We start from the raw sequence: 19,111 nt of genomic DNA on the forward strand, positions 1-19,111 counted from the left end.
GGCTCTTTGTCAACTCTGTTATAAAAACAGGAATCGTGTACATCTCGAATCGCGAAATCCACATTTTTAGGGCCTCGGTCTCAAAAAAAAGTCTGGAAAAAAAAGTTTGCCGAGTGTTCAGTTACTTATAGTCGACGTAAAAAGACTTGTAAACCGGTGAAAGTGATGAAAATGCTTTATTGCTGGAAGGATATCTTGTCGATTTGCAGGCTAGTCTTAATGTGTAAGCGCTATTACAGCCATTCCTGGTAGACTCACCTCAAGCCACAGTCTGCCTATTCTTCGCAATGTACTGCGAACAGCAGAATTAACTGCACAATATTTTACCTGCACGTAAATGTGCAACTAAAATTCCAGTGATTCCTGGCATTTACAGGATCGGGATGCAGACTGAAATTGAATTCCTTAGCCCTGGAGCATTTTCCCTTCATTTGTGCTCAGAGCCGATGTCTTGTCTTCTGGAGCAGTAACGAGAACCTTTTCCGTCAGGACCGGGCCGGAGAACATATAAAGATGAGGCATAAAGAGCGAGTTGCGGTTGCTCTGATTTTTACCCTGATGAAGTATTTGTTTTACTTGTGGCCCTCCTGCCTAGTCCATCTCGCGCGAGCTTTCGTTCCGCAGCAGGTTTGATTGTCGGATTGTACACGCCCGCGCGCCTGACGCGTATTTGTTGGCTTTATTTGTAGCAAGATGGATTTTGGATCTACTCCGAGTACTGTAACAACCATCTGGACGCTTGCATGGAACTCTCCAAGCTGATGAAGGACGGCAGGTATCAACACTTCTTTGAGGCCTGCCGGCTCCTGCAGCAGATGATCGACATCGCCATTGATGGTTTCCTGCTCACCCCGGTGCAAAAGATCTGCAAATACCCACTGCAGCTCGCAGAGTTACTCAAGTACACGGCGCAGGAACACAGGTAAGAACTGCAAGCGATTTCCTGGGGCTCCATTCGTGAAAACGGCGACACTCGTAGAATAACAGCGAGAATAAGGATTCCTCCATCTGACCTGAGGCTTCACCAATTGCCGTCAAGTGTATTTGTTGGCAAATATGACTGGCGATTTGTAAGCAGCAGCATCTCATGAGAAGCTATTAACAGAACGATTTTATTTGGCCAGTTGTTGACTGGGACATCAGGAGATTTTCTTTTATCGAGTAGCGTCACAGGATCTTGAACGTTCGCCCGAACAGGTGTAAGGAACCCGGGTTTAGCAAGTCATGAGAATTTTGGCTCTTCTGACGAGGCAGCGATCATCCCCTCTACATGAAGCAGAATGCAAACCCAGATTATAATCTCAACTGGTTCAAAATATCGTTATTTCTCATTGTCTGGCTTGAGTTCATGCGTTAGGTTATTTATGGCAGAGAGGTGTGTTTTGTTGCCTCTGTTTTTGCTCCCTTTTAGTTTCCTCTTGAATTTTGACATTCCTTTCCTCTTCTCATTGCTCCCGGCGTTATCCACAACTTTGCAGCATCCAGCAGTGAATAAAAGGATGGGTGGGTGGGGTGGAGGGAGAAAATTATTTGGGGAGGACAGGTTTGCAGGGCTATGGGGAAATAGCGGGGGAGTGGGATTGAAGCGGATAGCTCTTTTCAAAGAGCCGGCACAGACACAATGGGCCAAATGGCCTCCTTCTGTGCTGCATAATTCTATGATTCTATGAAAAATAAAGTTCAGTTGTATTTAGAAAAAGGGACAGAGAATAAATAGGGAGGAAGAGAAAACAGGAGGTTTCTTTAAAAGTTTATTTTAAAATTTGGTACGTTTGTAATTGTTTCGGTGAGTTTTTGTTAATATTATAAGAATGCTGTTTCCCCTACATCTGAATGTGCTAAGAGTTATTATCCTTTTATGAATTATTTATTGAGGTGTTTTAATGGACTGATATTTGTGTCAGTGTCGCAATGTATGTGGGCCGCAAATGGTCAGCCCCCGAAGGATTCTGGAAACGTAGGGGTTAATTGCAATCTGTGGTCCACCTCTGTAACAGTGGGGACGATAGTGTATAAACACAGCTGCATTATATGCCGTGTGTAAACATGTGCACAGAGGGAATTGCAGGTGTACTTAATTATTGAATTAGAAAAAAATCAAAAGGCTTTATTAATTATATAACTCGTAACGCTCCTTTTCAGTGGTTGTTAATTACATAATTTGTGTTACCTGTTATTCCCTCTGCATACACGTGCTGACACAAAGCGCATAATAGACCTCGCTGTTCCCATATTTTGGCAAGGACATTGTCTCATTTATTCCTTCAGATGTTTAGATCATGAGGGGTTTGGATGAAGGAGGCCCTTCGACTGATTTGATCTCATCCATCCAGAACTCTCACCCTAACCCCATCCCATCACTGAGCTGCTTCTTAAATAAGTCTGGTGTTCTGGCTCAAACACTCGTCCTGGTAACCCATTGCAGCTGTTAATTACCCTCTGTGTAAAGAAGTATAGCGCAACAAATCAATGAATGCAAAAGTCTGCCCGAAAAACGGCCTTCAGGGTCCTGAACCGAGTACTTCTGCGTACCTGAAAGAATTCCATCACTCTCTGGTCAATAAAGAATTGAAACGGGTTTACTTATTCCAACCCATTTGCTCAATTTGCCTACCTCTGCATTTGCCTACCTCTGAGTTCTCTCTTTTCATGACTACAGCTTTTGCTCATGGAGTCATTCCAACAGGTTCAATGATTATGTGCAAAATAGCAGCTGCGATTTGCTCAGGGCAGTTGCAAAGCAGTGGATATTGTAAGTTGCAATCAAAATGGTTCCACCTGGAGGCAGGTAGGACCATTGCAGATTCCTGCTCAGGCTACCTGTTAGCGAAGCCCAGAGACAAGCACCCCAGCCCACAAATCCTCGGGGGGTGGTTGGGGGGGTTACGTGGGGGGAGAGAGGGAGGAAGGAACTGTTCAAATTTCAAGATTGTTCAACTTTGGGCTGAAACGATGCGTCAATTTTGATCTGAAACCAGCAGCTTGGTTGTGTTTTGCTTTGGGGGGGGGGGGGGGGTGGGTGGGGGATTGGGGGTCAAAGTTTCATTTGAAATGAACAGAGGTGCCTCACTCCTGCAGTGCTAAGCACCCTCAGGTTTTGGGTCATGAGCACCCAGTGTTTCCTTATTAACCTCCCCCTTTTAATTTTATTTCCATTATTCACTCCCGTCTCCTGAAGTGCTAAGTGCAATCTGTGCCCAATCAATCATACCAATTTCTCTCTTGTGCCAATCCTTCCAGTTGTTAAAAGTGGGGGAGAAAGAAGAGGTGGAGAGTGTTGTCCTTTCCCATTTTCCATTGAGCGGTTTAGGAAGTGCGAGCAAAGCTTTTTCTTTCTCTTGTTCCAGCGACTATCGATATGTTGCTGCTGCTCTGGCAGTCATGAGGAATGTGACGCAACAAATCAATGAACGCAAAAGGAGGTTGGAGAATATCGACAAGATTGCCCAGTGGCAAGCTTCTGTCCTCGACTGGGAGGTACGGCAGCTTTTACCGCGGGTGGAATGTTTAATTTGACGTGCACGATGCCATTGTGTAATATAATGCCTCTAATAATCCTTGCACTTGATACAGCGCCTTTCACGATCGGGGAAAGTAACATCTCCATCACTGGGATATCATTGCCATGGGAACAGTTCAAGCTGCTCTAAGCTCTTGCCATAATCGCGCTGTTTGTCAGCTGACGACGTTTCAAGCCACAAGTGTTGCAGAACACTGACAGGGAGAAGCCCACTCGCGTCTGACGCGCAATGCGTCTTGAGCATCTTCGCACTGTAGTACGCCGGACACAGTACTTCTCCTCCATTAATGAGGGGTCACCGTAGAAGGAATCAAAAGGTTCCCAAAGGGATGGTTTATCGATAGAGTAAAAAACGAAGGTTGGTGCAGTATTGATTTCTGCCACTTGATGTCACTAATAGACTAAGTCAATACAATATCGCAGACTATTTAGGAAATATAAGTAGACATGATGGGTTCACAGTTCATCCGGTTATGCCTGCAGAAAGTGCGTGTGTGTCTGTGTGTGTGTGTGTGTTGGTGGTGCTTTTATGTGTGACTGACTAAACCAGTTTTCGTGACACTTTCCCCAGCACAGAAACGAGGCCATTCGGTCGGTCTGTTGTGTGCGTTTTTATTCATCCCGTCTTCTAACTCTTGCCCCCATGCCCGATGGTGTTTTCGATCCACTTCCTTTTTTAATTCAATGCTTTTTTATCCTTTACTTTGAAGGGCGATGACGTCTTGGACCGCAGCTCAGAGTTGATTTACTCCGGGGAGATGACGTGGATTTATCAGCCTTACGGACGGAATCAGCAGAGGATGTTCTTCCTGTTTGATCATCAGTTGGTGATGTGTAAAAAGGTAAGCAAGCTTCAGCCAACGGCTTCTCCTCTGCACGTGATATTTTTCCGTCAGTGAGTCGTCTGAAAACGCCAGTGACTGAGAACGAAACCTCTTATTTCCACTTTCCTCCCAAGTCAGCGGGAATGCCGTGTTTCTCTTACACGGGACAACTCTTTAAGAAATAAAAGACAATTAAGAAAGAGCCAATGAAATAGAAGCAAGGAGTATAAAAGGATCCTGGGGGAGGAGGACCAGGGCGTGGGTTTGTGATTGGATTATTGTGAGCAAAGAATAAAGCAATTACAGTACGTAACACATCAGTGATGTTGTTTGAGAATCATTGCATGTTATAGCCCCACTCAAACATTGCAAAGTACCTCCATTGAGGGTTAATTCACGTACGTACTGGCGGGGGTCGAGGAGTAGTAGTTTCCCCCTATTCCCTAGCCTTCCCACCCCCCGCGTTTCATTGACTTTAGTATTGAGAATGTTCTTGCACGCAAGCGGTTACTTTCTTATTCATGATTACTCAAGTTTGCTACTCGTAGGATATGATCCATAAGCCTTGGTTCATCCTCTTGTACTCTCTGCAGCTGCTGTACACACCTGGCACCAACTCAGTAGACAAAATAAAATCTAGCTACATTTTATTGCTTCCATTTTATTGCAACCTGGGAATTGAACGGCAAAAAGCTTCCATTAACGTTCCCTTGTTGAGGTGGCACTAGAGAGCGGAATGGAATTTGCGCTGAGGTACATAACCACCGGGTAGAAAAACGTTGGCCAGACCGCAGTTAAAGCTGCAGAAGTTGGTGACGACAGAGTGCAGAATCCTTAACGTGTCTGGGTCTGTCGAGGTGAACCGATGCAATAGATTGCATTACTCACAGACTGCAGATGCACAATAATTGACGGAGGTTTCATGGCTTTGCATTGCGTGGGGTGCAGGCTTTCTAGATCCGTAATGTTCAAGTCTACATCAGGAATGTAGGAGTAAATGGAAGGTGATTGATTGCATTGGCATTTTTTTGCTTGGATCAGTCCCAGATATTTCTTGAAATGACATCTTCATGAGCATTTCACACGTATCCATTTTTTCCAGCCAGGGTTCCCTTCCTTCCTTGTGTCGACTCGGGATGATGTGTTGCTGCAGTTTTTAAGTACAGTTTTGCAAGAATAATATGGAAACGTTAAAAAAAAGGAAGGTTTTTAAGATCCACTGTGTGGTGACATCTGTCTCCCCTCATAGGGAGGCTGCCACTCATCTGTCAAGTTTGATATCCTGGAAACTACACGTCTCGAAGAGAGTAAAAATAGCTCAACTTCTTGTATCATTTCACAAAAGTCCGGCTGAGGCAATGGACTAATGCTAAGGGGAGTTCTGTCTAAGTGGAAGTGCCTGCGGCCGTTTAGATACCAACACTTGACTAAAAGCTGTGCCCTCCCTTCTCACATTGGTCAATCCGCTCGTGGGATGTTGCTGGCAGCAAGCCGTGTTTGCCTGCAAAATACACACTCACTCCGGTCCACTCCCCTGCGATTTTCGGCTAATTACTGACCATTCGCTGAAAATGCTTCATCAAAGGCAAATCAAATTTTGGAAATATTTCACGGCTTTTTTTTGGGTTGAAACAAGTTATTTTATCTCTGCGTCATTGTGGGCCGGGCAACATTTGCGACGTGATGTGTAGTTTTGGGGCCACCCTGCCTTTTATATTAAAAAAAAGGGTTATTGATACCTTGGAAAGAAGTGTCAAAGGTAGAGAGGGCCTCACAGACTTGAAGTTTACCTTTTGTTTGGAGGAAAATGGATTGTGAAGTGGCATGAGTCAGTTCTTTAAATTACCGAGAGATGTGAATAAAGTAGACGAGTGCATGTTAATGAACTTAAACTGCGAGTGCAGAACTAGAAGACATGAATACAAATTGGGGAGGCTGCAAGTGGTACCAGAGATGAAATCATTTTTCTGCAGACTAGCGAATAAACGGCATAGATGAACGCCTTGTTAATTTCATTCCTTTGGAAAAGGAAACCACTGGAAAATATCTCATTAAGAGTGGGATTGAAGGTTAGACTGATAAGCGAGGGAGATAGTTGATTGGATACACAGATACAAGGATCACTCTACTACGGGTACCATGGAAATGCCATTTGCAGAATGGAACTACAGTTGAACGTTGGTTGAAATGTCAGATCAATTTCCTAGAATTCTATCTCACTACCTTTGGAGGCATCTTACATTCACGCATTGTAGGACTCCCCAACAAATCGAAACAGCCCGTCAACGTCCACCACATTGAATTCTTTCATAATCTTAAAACACAATCTGGAAAGAAAAGCTCCAACCTGCCCAATCTTTCTTGATAAGTGTTGATAGCGTTTCCTCCCAGCCGTTTATATAAAAAAAACGATGCAGTATCTTTGAACAATGTTTTTGTTTTTTAACCCAGATTGCTCACCTGGATAAAATTTGCCAGTGCTTGATTGTACCATTAGGTGGCAATCTTTGTATCTTTATTGAAGTGTTTTGAGGTGTTTCCCCTGGCCCACCCCTCCACCCCCACTTCTAGGGTGGGACAGAATGACTGGAGCTGAGTGTGTTGACACCTGGCTGACTTGCCCAATTTGGCTCACGCCTCCTCCTGACTAATGTACTGAGTGGCATTGGAAGTTGTCACCACAATTCCCTGGGCCCACCTTTTTTTGCATTCCTTTCTGATGCCATGAGCTGTTGGGATGCAGGAAATTTGCATTATTAAAAGCAATTTCGTAAAGATCAGCTTATCTCAGAACATAACAAGAGTATGGCGTCTTATAAGAACATAAGAAATTATTATTATTATATTATGAGAAATGCTAGACAACAACAGACCAAGGTCCATCTGGTTCTCCTTCCCACCTTCCTGGCAGTCACGTACACATACGTCCTGAACCAACTATGTACTGTATCCCATAAAGTTATTTCTTAAAAGAAAACTGTATAATCTGTGTTTGAAGGAATCAACACTTCCTGCTTCAACCATCTCCCTGGGGAGCCTGTTCCACAGGTTTACTGTTCACTCTCCGAAATAGCGTTTCTGTAGATTTGTTCTGAACTTCCCCTCCCTTCAATTGTGAACTACAAGCAATACCGTGCAGTTCTGCTTTGATCAGATATATCAGGGAAAAAAACGTGTCCTGCATCGCTTGACTAATTTTTGACTGGACTCTTTCATAATAATAATCCTTGCATTTGATATATCACGCCGTTGAGACATCTCGAAGCGCTTCACAGTATATACTCTAAAGTGAATTGACTGTCCATAATATTCCAGTTGCATTTTCTACACTGTTTGAATAAAAGTAGATAGACAAGTTTGTGCAGAGCAGCAAACTCTGACATGCAGAGTCGATGCCTTAGTTTCCCCCCCCCCACCACCCCCTCCAACCCTGTTCAAAGCAAAACCTGTCATTATTGCCTAGATGTTTGAGAAAGCACATTCCGATTTATTGGGAAATTAGCGGGTCAGCAATTAGTTTTGCTGCTGTCATTTGCTCTATGTGAGCAAGGCAGCTGGCTCTGAGACCAAATCTATATTTGCTTTCAGAAAAGAACTGGATAAATATCTGAAAATGGGATAAAAGCAGGTAAACGGGTCTAAGAGAGTCGGCACAGATATGATGGGCCAAATGGCCTTCTGTGCTGTAATTTTCAGTGGCTCCAGATGATGAAAGATGCTGTATTAAATGCAAGGATTATTATTAATATTGTTATTGTTGGTATTATTTTAGGCGTGCCTGACAAAGAAGTAATGGGTGATATTACACAAGGCAAATACTCATACACAGAAGGAGGGGGGAGTGGGGGCGGGAGTGGAGAGAAAGAGCCCTGAATATATACTGGACTATGAGCACAAGTGCCTGAATTAAATAACTTTAACACTCTGTTCTCTGCACACCGCAATTATCTCTTGGTTTCATTGATCGTAGGGTTTTTTTTTTCAAGTCTTTATCCCCGTCCAATAATTTGCTGATCACTGCTATGATTCATAGCGATCGAAGATACATCTTCATAATCAGCGCTTGAATTACGAGGAGCGACCTCAATACCCTCCGGTCTGATTTCAATTTGGATTAAGTCAGTACAAATCAAGCCGCTCTCCTTGGAATTTACTATTTGCTGACACTGTATCATTGCCTGGTTTACAAGGGGAGCGAGCCCTCTAGATTGAGGAGCGGTGGAGTATACAGCAAATGCCCAGAAGAATTTTGACATACTTCCAGAGGCTGGTGTCAAAACAAATGAAACGATGCATCATCCAGGTGGAATGCATCTTTCTTTTGCTTCGATCCATCTGCTGAAATGCAAATCAGGAACGGCTAAAGGACAGGAAGGGTCTGAAATTGTGATTCAACCTGTGTCATGGGTAGTTGGCACTTTTACTTTTGTGAGCATCTGCGAATGACTCACTCCTGCCCATCTCCGTGTATGTCCATGCTTGTGTGCTCTGTAAGCTAACACCTCACGGTGTAAGGGAAAGGAAAGTCAAGTAACATTTTCAGAGAAATAAGGCTTTGAGTTGCTACGGTGAATTAAGGTAGAATTGCGTGATGGTTGTACAATATTATAGAATGATCCCTGTATTTGATACAGAGCCTGATCGTGTCGTCGAGCCGGGTTAAAAGGTGCTTCAGAGAAATTACTGTTATTATTTGTGTTCTGTGATCTAGAGCTTGGTGAGCTGTTAGAGGATTAACGCACTGTGGAATCTAAGGCAGGCACACGGGGAGTTGGGAGGTGGGGAAAGAGAAATTTGCTGCAATTCTAAGGCACCAGTGTCCTAAGGCTCAATCGCAAGACAGATGTATTGCAGAGAGTGAGAGAATGGAATTCCTGGGATTATGGATTTAGGAGAGTGTGAGGAGACAGCTGACACCTCAACAGAAAAGGGGATGAATAGCAGACCAACAACAACAAGAAAATTACATTTGTTTAGCGCCTTTCACGCCGGAAGCATGACCGAAGGTGCCGTGCAGACAGAGTTTTGGACCCATGCTGCCGGTCGGGATCGGGATTGGGGAAGGGCAAGGGGGGGAAGCAGAGAGATTGAAAGCACAGCTGAAGAGGAGGGTCTTGACATGAGTATTGAAGGAGGCGAGGGAGGGGGCGAGGCGGAGGGACTGCGGGATGAAGTTCCAGAGGGTGGGGGCAGAGTGGCAGAAGGCCCACACGCCTATAGTATAAGTGAGGCGGGGGACGTGAAGCAAGCCGGAGCCCGCTGAGCGGAGGAAGTGAGCAGGACGGGAGGGATTTAGGAGGTCGCAGAAGTAGGGGGGAGCAAGACCATGGAGGGCTTTGAAGGTGAGGACCAGGATCTGTTATTATTAGTAGTAGTAGTAGTAGTATTATTATTAACTGTATCCTCTTTGAGATGGGAAGCCAGTGGAGTCGGGCGAGGATGGGGGTGATAGGCTCACGGAGCCTGGTGCGGGAGAGGACACGGCCTGTAGAGTTCTGGATGATCTGCAGTCTACGGGGGAGGAGTTGGGGAGGCCGACAAGCAATGAGTTTGCATAGTCAAGCGTGTATGAGGTCACAGAAAGACACAGGGCTCAGAAAGAAAATGGATCCTCAGCCAATGATTCATCTGGTATCCTTGTGCCGTGTCTGTTTAGAAACGCAATTTTTTTTCCAATTTTTGCCGTCAAAACAAAATATAGGAAATAAATTTGTCATTCTTTTGAGCAGGATCTCTCGTCAACAGTCCTATTAAGCTGGCTGGTTCTGTACTGGTTCCAGACTGGAATAATTGAGCATTGCTTAAAAGGTCAGGCCATTTATTCTGTCTGCAAGGTGATGATATGAAAGCCATTGCTCAGGAAGCTCTGCAGATGTCCGCTTGATGCCTTGGCATCTACATACAATCAGAACATTCTTGCCGAGCTTTGTAAACCTGCATTTAGTGATTCTACAAATGAATTTGTTTGCACAGAGCGATGGAAGGGAGCTACGGAATCATATTTAATAATAGATAATCCCTTACATTTGATGTAGGGCTTGTTACATCGGAACATATCCAACACTCCCCTGGTAATTGCTGTCAAGTGGAGGGATCGCGCATTTGTAAGCAAACAGAAGACTCCAATACTGCCAACTCACAGTTTAAATCACCACCGAGGGTTTGTTAAATTTATTGGAAATGTTGGATATCTTAATGCAAACATTCAGCTGGATTGATATTCAGCTGTCACGTTTGGCTGCAAATACACAGTCACTCCACTTCGCAGAAACGTTACAAAGAGTGCTTTGAGGTATTCTCATCATCGCAGGTGCGTATCAGATGTAAGAGTTATTATTCATGTATTTTATCGTTATTATTCCAATCCTCGTGACACTTTCCAAGAGTTTTGATTTCAGAGCTAACAATTCCTGAAGCTAGGAGTAGGGCATTACTTTAGTAGGTGATACTTTAGAACTGTTTGTTGATACGGGGGTCGATGATTTGATGATCATTTTTACAGTAAATCCCAGGGGAGAACTTTGAGACAACAATGACTTGTATTTAAATAGCGCAATTCACTTAGAACTCAACCAAAGGCAAAAGGAGCGGGGGGAGAAATCAGGGAGAGAGACACATAGACTGATGATCAGTATACTAACAGTCAGAGAGTAGATTTGAGGTTTACATATGTATGTGTATATATAGCTAAATCCTGCCTTTGAGAGTAAATTGCACTGTATTCGCAGCAGTGAAGTGGAATTGATAATGAGTTGAGCTTAGTCCTTCAGAACACTGCAGCTCTGTAATGCGTTAAAGTGCTGTTAAAGTTGTTTGGTTGAGTTTTTTTTTCAATTTTAACGTTGCTTCTCTTCCCCCTCTCGCCCCTTCTCCTCCCCCCGATCTCCCCCTCCTCCCCGCTCCTTCACTAGTAGCGCTAAAGGGACTTCTCCACGTTTGAGCGCAAGTTTTGCCGTCGTGATTAATGCTGACCAGCTCCCAAACTCAACGGCAATTACTGTTTTGCATCTTGCCTGCGTGGCAGCCAGCCATTCCACATAGTGCCACTTCTGCAGATCCACTTCAGTGATTCCACTTAGACTGCGCTCTATCGTGAGGCTGAGGGACTGTTAGGGAGGGGCAGCAATGTGCAAAATGTATGAGAAAAGCCTTAGGAGACCTCGGGGGTCCTCACACCCCGAACAGTGGCTGCTCTGCCCAAGCGAAACGCGACACAAAATAATGGCGCACATTCCACAGCGTCTAATCTATTGGAACAGGGACGTTGCATTATTCAGCGTCACAGTAAATGGCTGATCTCGCGGTTAGTTTGACGCTAACAACTTGCAAACAGCCGTTAGCTTTCCTCGTGCCAAGGCAATAATGCAACAAGTAACAATCAGATGGCACTGCAAAGGGAGCGTGATGGTGGTTTTGATGCCTTAACAGACCTTTACAAGCCAACATCAAAGACGACAGCAAATAATAATAATAAGCCTTGCATTTGATATAGCACGTTATCACGTCTTCTAGACGTCTCAAAGCGCTTCACAGAATAGACTGTAAAGTGAATTGGCCGTGTATTTGTGGGCCAGACGTGGCAGCCGATTGCGCACAGCAGCGTCCCACAAACAGTCGTGGATTGGAAATAATCAATTTTATTCTTGTTTTTTTTACTTCTTGAGGGATTATTATCAGGTGTGTGGAGTAAGAAAACTTGCCCAAAGTTTCGCTCTGACCTGCCGGGAATTGAACCCAGGTCTCTCACTTGCGAGACGAGCGCTCCCTAAAATCATTTTTATAGTAATCAGGCAGCGGATCCGTGACCCGGTGCAATCCGTGATTTCTGTTTGGTTTTTGTTTCTTCCAGGATTTAATACGAAGGGATATCCTTTACTACAAATGCAGGCTCGATATGGACAGGTATGAGCTAATGGAAATCGAGGATGGGAAAGACGACGATTTTAATATCAGTGCCAAGAATGCCTTCAAACTTAGGAACAAGGAAACAGAGGAAGTGCACTTATTCTGTGTCAAGAAGCCGGAGGAGAAACAGAGGTGGCTGCGAGCAACTCGAGAAGAAAGGAGAATGGTTCAGGAAGACGAAAAGATAGGTCAGATATTTTTGTTGTTTTGCAAATGATCCATATCCATGTATCGATACTGGAGTTGATTCTTTGCGGTTTCTTAATTAAGAAATTCCACGACTTCACACTTTGTTCAAGATGTGCAGATTAGCCCCATTCAGGTCACTGAGGGATATATAGTTGGTGCTAAATTGGGGAAGGTTTAGATTGCAATCAGGAATCCAATTGAGGGGTTCACCACAAATTGCGAGAGGGAAACTTAGAGTCCGGAATTCCAAGATGGGATTACTCTCTGTCGTCTACTCTCAGATGAACAGCAATGTTTACGTTGCGTGGATTTTCCTGTGTTGTGGTGGAACAGCACCATTTGAGTCGTGTTCGCGCTGTTGCACTTGATCGTGGTGACGCATTGTATGAAACAGAGCATTTAAGCGTATATTGTTCGACATTTTAAGGTTATCCACCTGCTCAGCGGTGCATTGAGCAATTGATGCCAATGAGCTGTTGTGATGCACAGTGCTCAGGAGGGCAGTGTGGCCTTGGTGAGAGTTCTGGTTATTCACGTGGATGGTTGAGGCTGCATTGTAATGCTAACCAGTGCCAAGTAAATCCTTCCCACACACACACACACACATCACACACACACACGCAATGGCAGCAGGACTGTGCCAGTGAGAAAAGGAGAAAGGACGGCCAATGTTGCATGCGAATGCCAACATTTGTGCCATGAAATCAGTGCTTGAATTTTGATCGATTCTAGGTTGAGCCGTGCAGGTGTATAGTGCAAATCCAGTATGTGTGCTCATCCCCTATAACTGGACTGAATCAGATATCAACAACAGCTTGCCTTTATATAGCATCCTTCACGTAACATCTCAGAGTGCTTAAAGCACTTTCCCCAATGTCCTGACCAACAATCCTCTAGATTAAATAAAGTAGTCAGTTATTTCATGGCTGTTTGTGGGACATTGCTGAATACACAGTCACTACACTTTACAGTAAAATCCTGTGAATTGCTTTGTTTGTCAGTACTAAATCCTGTGATATGGCTACAATACGGCATTGTATCGAATGAAGGCTTATTATCAATAGTGTAGATTGTAAATGGTTTTCTGTAGTAAACTGCCTCAATGAGCCATGTAACCTTGTCTTAAGCTAAACCTTCTGATACTTTGTTCTCCTGTGATATGAAGTGGTTCATGGTCTCAAGTGATTGTCTTAAATTTCTATCGCTGGGTTGCTGCTGTAGAAAAATACAAATGCAATGCATCTCTTGCCTTTCCCGCTTCAATAATCTATTTTTTATTGCACTTTGGTTTTATCACCGCTATTATACAAAGCGCCTTGATAGGATTCCCACTACAAGGACATTATATGTGAAGGAATGGATGCCAAAATGGAGAATAATAGGCTGCAAAGAAAAACAACAGACTGATTCATATTTTTATTAGATCCACAGTAAGCACCCAAAATCACTTTGTGTCTGCCTTTACAGTTGCCAGCAATCTAACACTGCTTCCCTCAGATGAAATGCGGCAATCTCCGCTGTTTGAAACACACCATTCAATGCTTAGGAGCAGAGGCTGCACAGTGGTCGGATGTGGCAATCTGGAATCTGGCTGAAAGTTGACCTGAACCTGATCGTTTATTGGAAAAATACCATCAGACTGCCTGCCTTACACTGAGATAGGCAATGATTTGACTTGGGATGCAAGGAAAGGCTTCAGTCGTTGCCATCGTCTAACTTTGACAATTTATGTTTTCTCAAATGTCAATACAAAGTTCTCAGCACTTGCTGTCAGTATCATGAGAGGAGAGTGTGAATGAGAGAGAGAGAGAGAGAGAGAGAGAGAGGAGGGGTAAATCATTCTGCTAATGCATTAAAACATTGCCTCAGCAAAGTTTACGAACAACTTGGCATGTTTGTCAGTACCAAATAATCATCGCCCACAACGTTTTCAGTTAAGTCACTTTACAGTATATTCTATGAAGCGGTTTGAGACGTCTCGAAAACGTGATAAGGCGCTATATCAATTGCAAGGATTATTATTATTATAACCTGATGGAGTGGAACGGCGGCTGCAGTAGTTCAGTGCTGCGACAGATGAAGACAAAGTTGGGGAGGAACTAACTGGTTTGGGAGCAAGTTGCGAGTTTTATCCTTCAAGTTAACTATCGAGAGCGATTCGGCACAATTCTAATCGTGCTGTTTCTAGAGCTGGTGACAGTGATACTAAACCGTAACCCCAGTCCCACGGTGCAGTTAGTTTTATTTTGTTTTAGAATTGCCAAGCGCAGTTTATTGAGGCAGTGAGGTGCACATCACTGATTTAATTTAAATGGATTCCCAACTTTTCGCTTTTGGGAATTAAACCGTTGCCCCCGGGAGGAAGAATGCCTTGCATCGTGTGGGAAATTTTTTAAAAAGGGCTGTGTCTACTCCTGGCCCAAGACGAAACAAAAACAAAAGTTCTGTTAGCATAGGGAGAACAAGGAGGAGGCCTTTCAGCCCTTTGAGTTTACGGGGGAATTAATAATAATCCTTGTGTTTGTTATAGCTCCTTTCACGTCAGGAGGACGTCTGAAAGCGCGTCGCAGGTTTTACTGTGTATCACACTCTAGTCTGTATAACATGCCATTTCTTTCACACTTTCAGTGTCAAAATGATACGACCTCTATCCGCGGAAAAGTGCATCAATATTACTTGACCTCGCCGCTTAGGTAGATGACATTAGCATTGGCGACAACCCTATTTTTTTTGTGACTCATGTTGAAATTAACGCAAGCGGAATCATTTTCTGTCTTGCAGAGGGTTTCGCTTTGTCAGGGTTAATGTTAATGTCGGCGACGTTGCAATAAAACACTTCCCCTTTGGTGCTTCAAACCGGTTCTCCCCCGAGAACGAGGTTTGAATCCGGTCCGGGTTGAAGGACAAATGGGAATTGAGAATTAAAGGCAAGGATACAACTAGTTTTGGTGCAGTTTCCGTCGAACGCAAAGTTCAGGCTACAAAGCTGCCTGCGATTATAGAGTCACCAAAATGACAGCCCTTCTGAGCTATTTGGCCCTTCAAGCCAAGCCTGGTGCCAACTCCTCCATTGGCGCTAACTGCTGCACTCTTAATATCATTCCCCCGTTCCTTTCCCATCCTCTTTCATACTGTTCCTCTTCAAATGTTGATCCTAATTTCCTCTTAAATGCAGTTTCGATTTCATCTTAAATATACTCATCTTTAAATGCTGGCTCGTGTGGACTGTAACATCAAAATGTTGCTTTTATTCTTCCCCTTAATGGTGATCAACTTCAATCCACGAACTGTTTGTGGGGCACAGCTGTGCGCAATTGGCTGCCAACAAAATATATAGTCAACTCACTTTACAGTGTATTCTGTGAAGCTCTTAGAGACGTGTCGAAGACATGAAAAGGCGCTGTATCAAATGCAAGGATTATTATTGATATTAATCATTCCCCCAAATGCTGATGTCACAAATCAGTGTTGTAATGCGTATTCTAATGTGGAAAATAAATCTTTCCTTGTCTGCTTAATCACCGCTCTCTTTCCTGTTGTGAATTTCAGGGTTTGAAATCTCGGAGTACCAGAAGAGACAAGCAGCAATGACTGTCAGGAAAGTCAGCAAACAAAAAGGTGAGGCTTATCGTGTGTGTGTGTGTTTTTCTTTTCTTGAATGTTAGAGCGTCCAATTCTTTTCTATCGTTCTCTGTGATTGGCATATAAGTAAAGGGTACTGAAGAGGGCCAAGAAACAGGCACCTGGTCTGGTTTATCCTCCCTTACCCAGGGACACACACACACGCATGCACTTGCAGAAACAAACACACACACACGCGCAAATGGGTACAGACACAGATGCAAACGTGTGCACACACACAGGTCCACAAACAGACCCGCGCGCGAGTACACCCGTACACAGATCACCAACATCTCTCTCCTTGTTCCACGCTAAACAGCGATGCACTTTGAAGGCTGTGGTAGGTTGGGAAAGTGACACGGGTTGAACCTTTCTGCCCACACACCACGTGGGACTCGTGATGTGGAGGCACACTTGAATGCTGGATGCTGTCGAGACTGCGTAAATTAGCATCCCGTCGCCCAGGTTTCCGCATGCACAGGTTGAAGGGAAACTAGTGGCATGAAATCGTCCGAGTGTGTCTGATCACCTAACAAAATCTGCAACACTTCAAGTTGTGCATTTACCGGTATTGTGGGTGCCGTGTATGGGAGGGGGATTAATTCCTGTGCTCAGTTTCATGACGCAAATGTTTTCAGGAAATTTACTGCTGTGGTTATTTTATACCGAACCACCTTTCCAACCCCCAACCCCCACCCCCTCAATATGGTGTTGCTTTGATTGATGAACAATGCTCCTCGAATATCATGTGATTTCTTGGCTCTTTGAGTGTGAGAGGTCAGCGATTCGAAGCAGGAAATTAAAGATTTTCTTTATCAAATGGGTTATATTAAAAGAAAAGGTCACAATGCATTAAACGGGGACTGATTTGCGCTGTTTCTTAATGGGATTCTTCAATAACTTAAATTTGAGTTGTTAAATAATGATATTCTTGATAGTTGATGTGATAAGGCGCTATATCAAAGGCAAGGATTATTATTATTTATTATTATATTAAGGAATCTGAGCCCGTGGGAGTGGAGGGTTGGTGCTGGGGGAGGACACAGGTTTGGAGCTGTAAATGGCAATTTCAGGACAGATATCAGCATTTTCCACAAACAGTTGAGATGATGGGAAGCCAGTAGGGGGTCAGTTGTTCTGGAGGATTGGAATAAAATGGTCTAAAGGGCCTTCTTTATCCAAACCAATCTCGTGGCCTTGTGACTCTTTTGTGATATCATAGTTTGGGAGCAAAGTATTCATTTAGAAATTGCTGTCCATTGATGTTGCATTAGTCGATAGACAGGATCAACTGCATCCACTGCAGAAATTCTGGTTTCTTCAGTCAGTTCTTTAGCTGCTTCACAATACTCAACGTTTTGATGTCAAAAGCCAAAACTATATTCTCATTAAGCTACTCGGGAACTGTCAAGCGTTTGAAACATTAATGTCACTCTCTGCCTGCCAGCCACTCAATTGCTCTTCTCCCGTAAAATACCCTGACCCCATCCATAGACTGACGGGGACAGCCCTCGTAGATTGAAAGCGTACTCCATTGATGTGTCTGCCAATGATTAAATGGACTCGCTTTCCACCCGGGGCTCAGGCAGACCCACTGTCCTCCCAGCAAATGAGATATTACTGACACACGACCCCTATTAATCGTGTTCGATTCATAAAATGTAAAGCAATCCGATGCGAACGTCATCACGAGACTACCGCAAATTGAAGATGCTGTCTCACCCTGGAGCCAGAAGATGACTGGATTTTAACCCTCCCTCAATAAAATCCCAGGCAAGAGCCATACATTGTTTCAAAGCTGCTTCTTTTCTTTGGTGCTGTGCGGTCTCCGATAGGCGCAAACCAATGGCTCACCAGTCTGCCAAGAAACCGATGCCGGGGTTCGACAAATGCCCAACTGTGTTCACAACCGGAGGTGAGAGAGCATTGACCTTCTATGCAAGCGAGTTGCCAATTGCTGGGGGTCAAGTGTTCCACGTTGCATTATATGTGGGTTTCCTTACGTAATTTGTTCGCCTACAAAACACAGTCACTACACTTGACAGTATCTCCTGTGAAGCGCATCAAGACACCCTCCAGACTTGAAAGGCACTGTATCAATTGCAAGGGTTATTATTAAGTGAGGAGTAAGTAGGGGCACCACAAAGGTGGTGGAGGCTTTCCTTGGAATAAGACCATTTGACCGCTCTGTTGTGGTTAGTCTATTCACAAATCAATCACAGACCGGCCTTTTCCTTAAGCTTCTTCTGAGTGTTTGCTTAAAAGATTAAAACAAAGATAACGTGCGATAAATCTTTCAGCAGCCTGATAACCCTGCCAGCCATGATAGGGGCTGAAAAATACCTTTGCTTGCAAACGTAAGTTATATCACTCACGTCAGGCTTAATCCCTGCAATTAAGTGTTTACCATGGCTGGCGATAACTCATGCATTTTAACACATTCAGTAACGATTTGAATGCTTGTGGTAGGCTCTCCGAGACATTCTCCTACACGAAGGACGTTATATAAAAAAATGCAAGATGTCGTTGGTGTGGTTGGGAACATAGGAAATGCCAGATGAAAAAAGGCCAAGGTCCCCCCAGCTCGCCTTCTCCCATTCCTGTCACAGCCTGAACTACCCATATACTGTATCCCAAAATATTATTTCCTGAAAGAAATCTTATCTCATTTGCGTTTGAAAGAATCAACACTTTCTGGTTCCACTGTCTCCTGAGGGAACTTTGCTCCCATCGATTTACCGCTCGCTCGCTGAAATAGCGTTTCCGCAGATTTGCCTTGAATTTAGCCTCCCTTGCCGTCGCAGGCCGTGTCCTCTGGTTCTACGAGTGTCTGTGGATTCAGGGATTTGCAGGCTTGTTGTTTGGAGTGGTTCGGAAGCTCAGTCAAATTTTCTCCCTTAGCTGAAGGTCAAAAGCTGGAGCAAAGTGAGTGGTGCTGGTCTGTTCCCGTCTTTGTCTCTCACAGTCTGCCTGGCTTAGAGGGAGTTATGTGTAAAGCACTTTGCCAGAAAATCAGCCTCCCTGTTTCTCTCTGCGGAAGCCTGATCCATCA

The 19,111-nt window shown here is 44.1% G+C and overlaps 1 protein-coding gene across 3 annotated transcripts in view; it reads left to right on the forward strand.

Annotated features, from left to right (window-relative positions):
• Window positions 1–19,111, forward strand: part of arhgef9a (Cdc42 guanine nucleotide exchange factor (GEF) 9a) — a 40,848-nt gene that overhangs the window by 19,125 nt on the left and 2,612 nt on the right. For 2 of the 3 annotated variants that reach the window (XM_042340876.1, XM_042340877.1), the window contains 5 exons: window positions 690–922; window positions 3,348–3,477; window positions 4,231–4,362; window positions 12,194–12,437; window positions 15,988–16,056. In XM_042340876.1, the coding sequence (XP_042196810.1) occupies window positions 690–922; window positions 3,348–3,477; window positions 4,231–4,362; window positions 12,194–12,437; window positions 15,988–16,056 (808 nt within the window). Of the gene's footprint in view, window positions 1–689; window positions 923–3,347; window positions 3,478–4,230; window positions 4,363–4,478; window positions 4,561–12,193; window positions 12,438–15,987; window positions 16,057–19,111 lie in introns of those variants that run through there. The other variant, XM_042340878.1, reaches the window with a different exon arrangement.

The sequence above is a fragment of the Callorhinchus milii genome, unplaced genomic scaffold (assembly GCF_018977255.1).
Source record: "Callorhinchus milii isolate IMCB2004 unplaced genomic scaffold, IMCB_Cmil_1.0 Scaffold15, whole genome shotgun sequence".
Lineage (NCBI taxonomy): Eukaryota > Metazoa > Chordata > Chondrichthyes > Chimaeriformes > Callorhinchidae > Callorhinchus > Callorhinchus milii.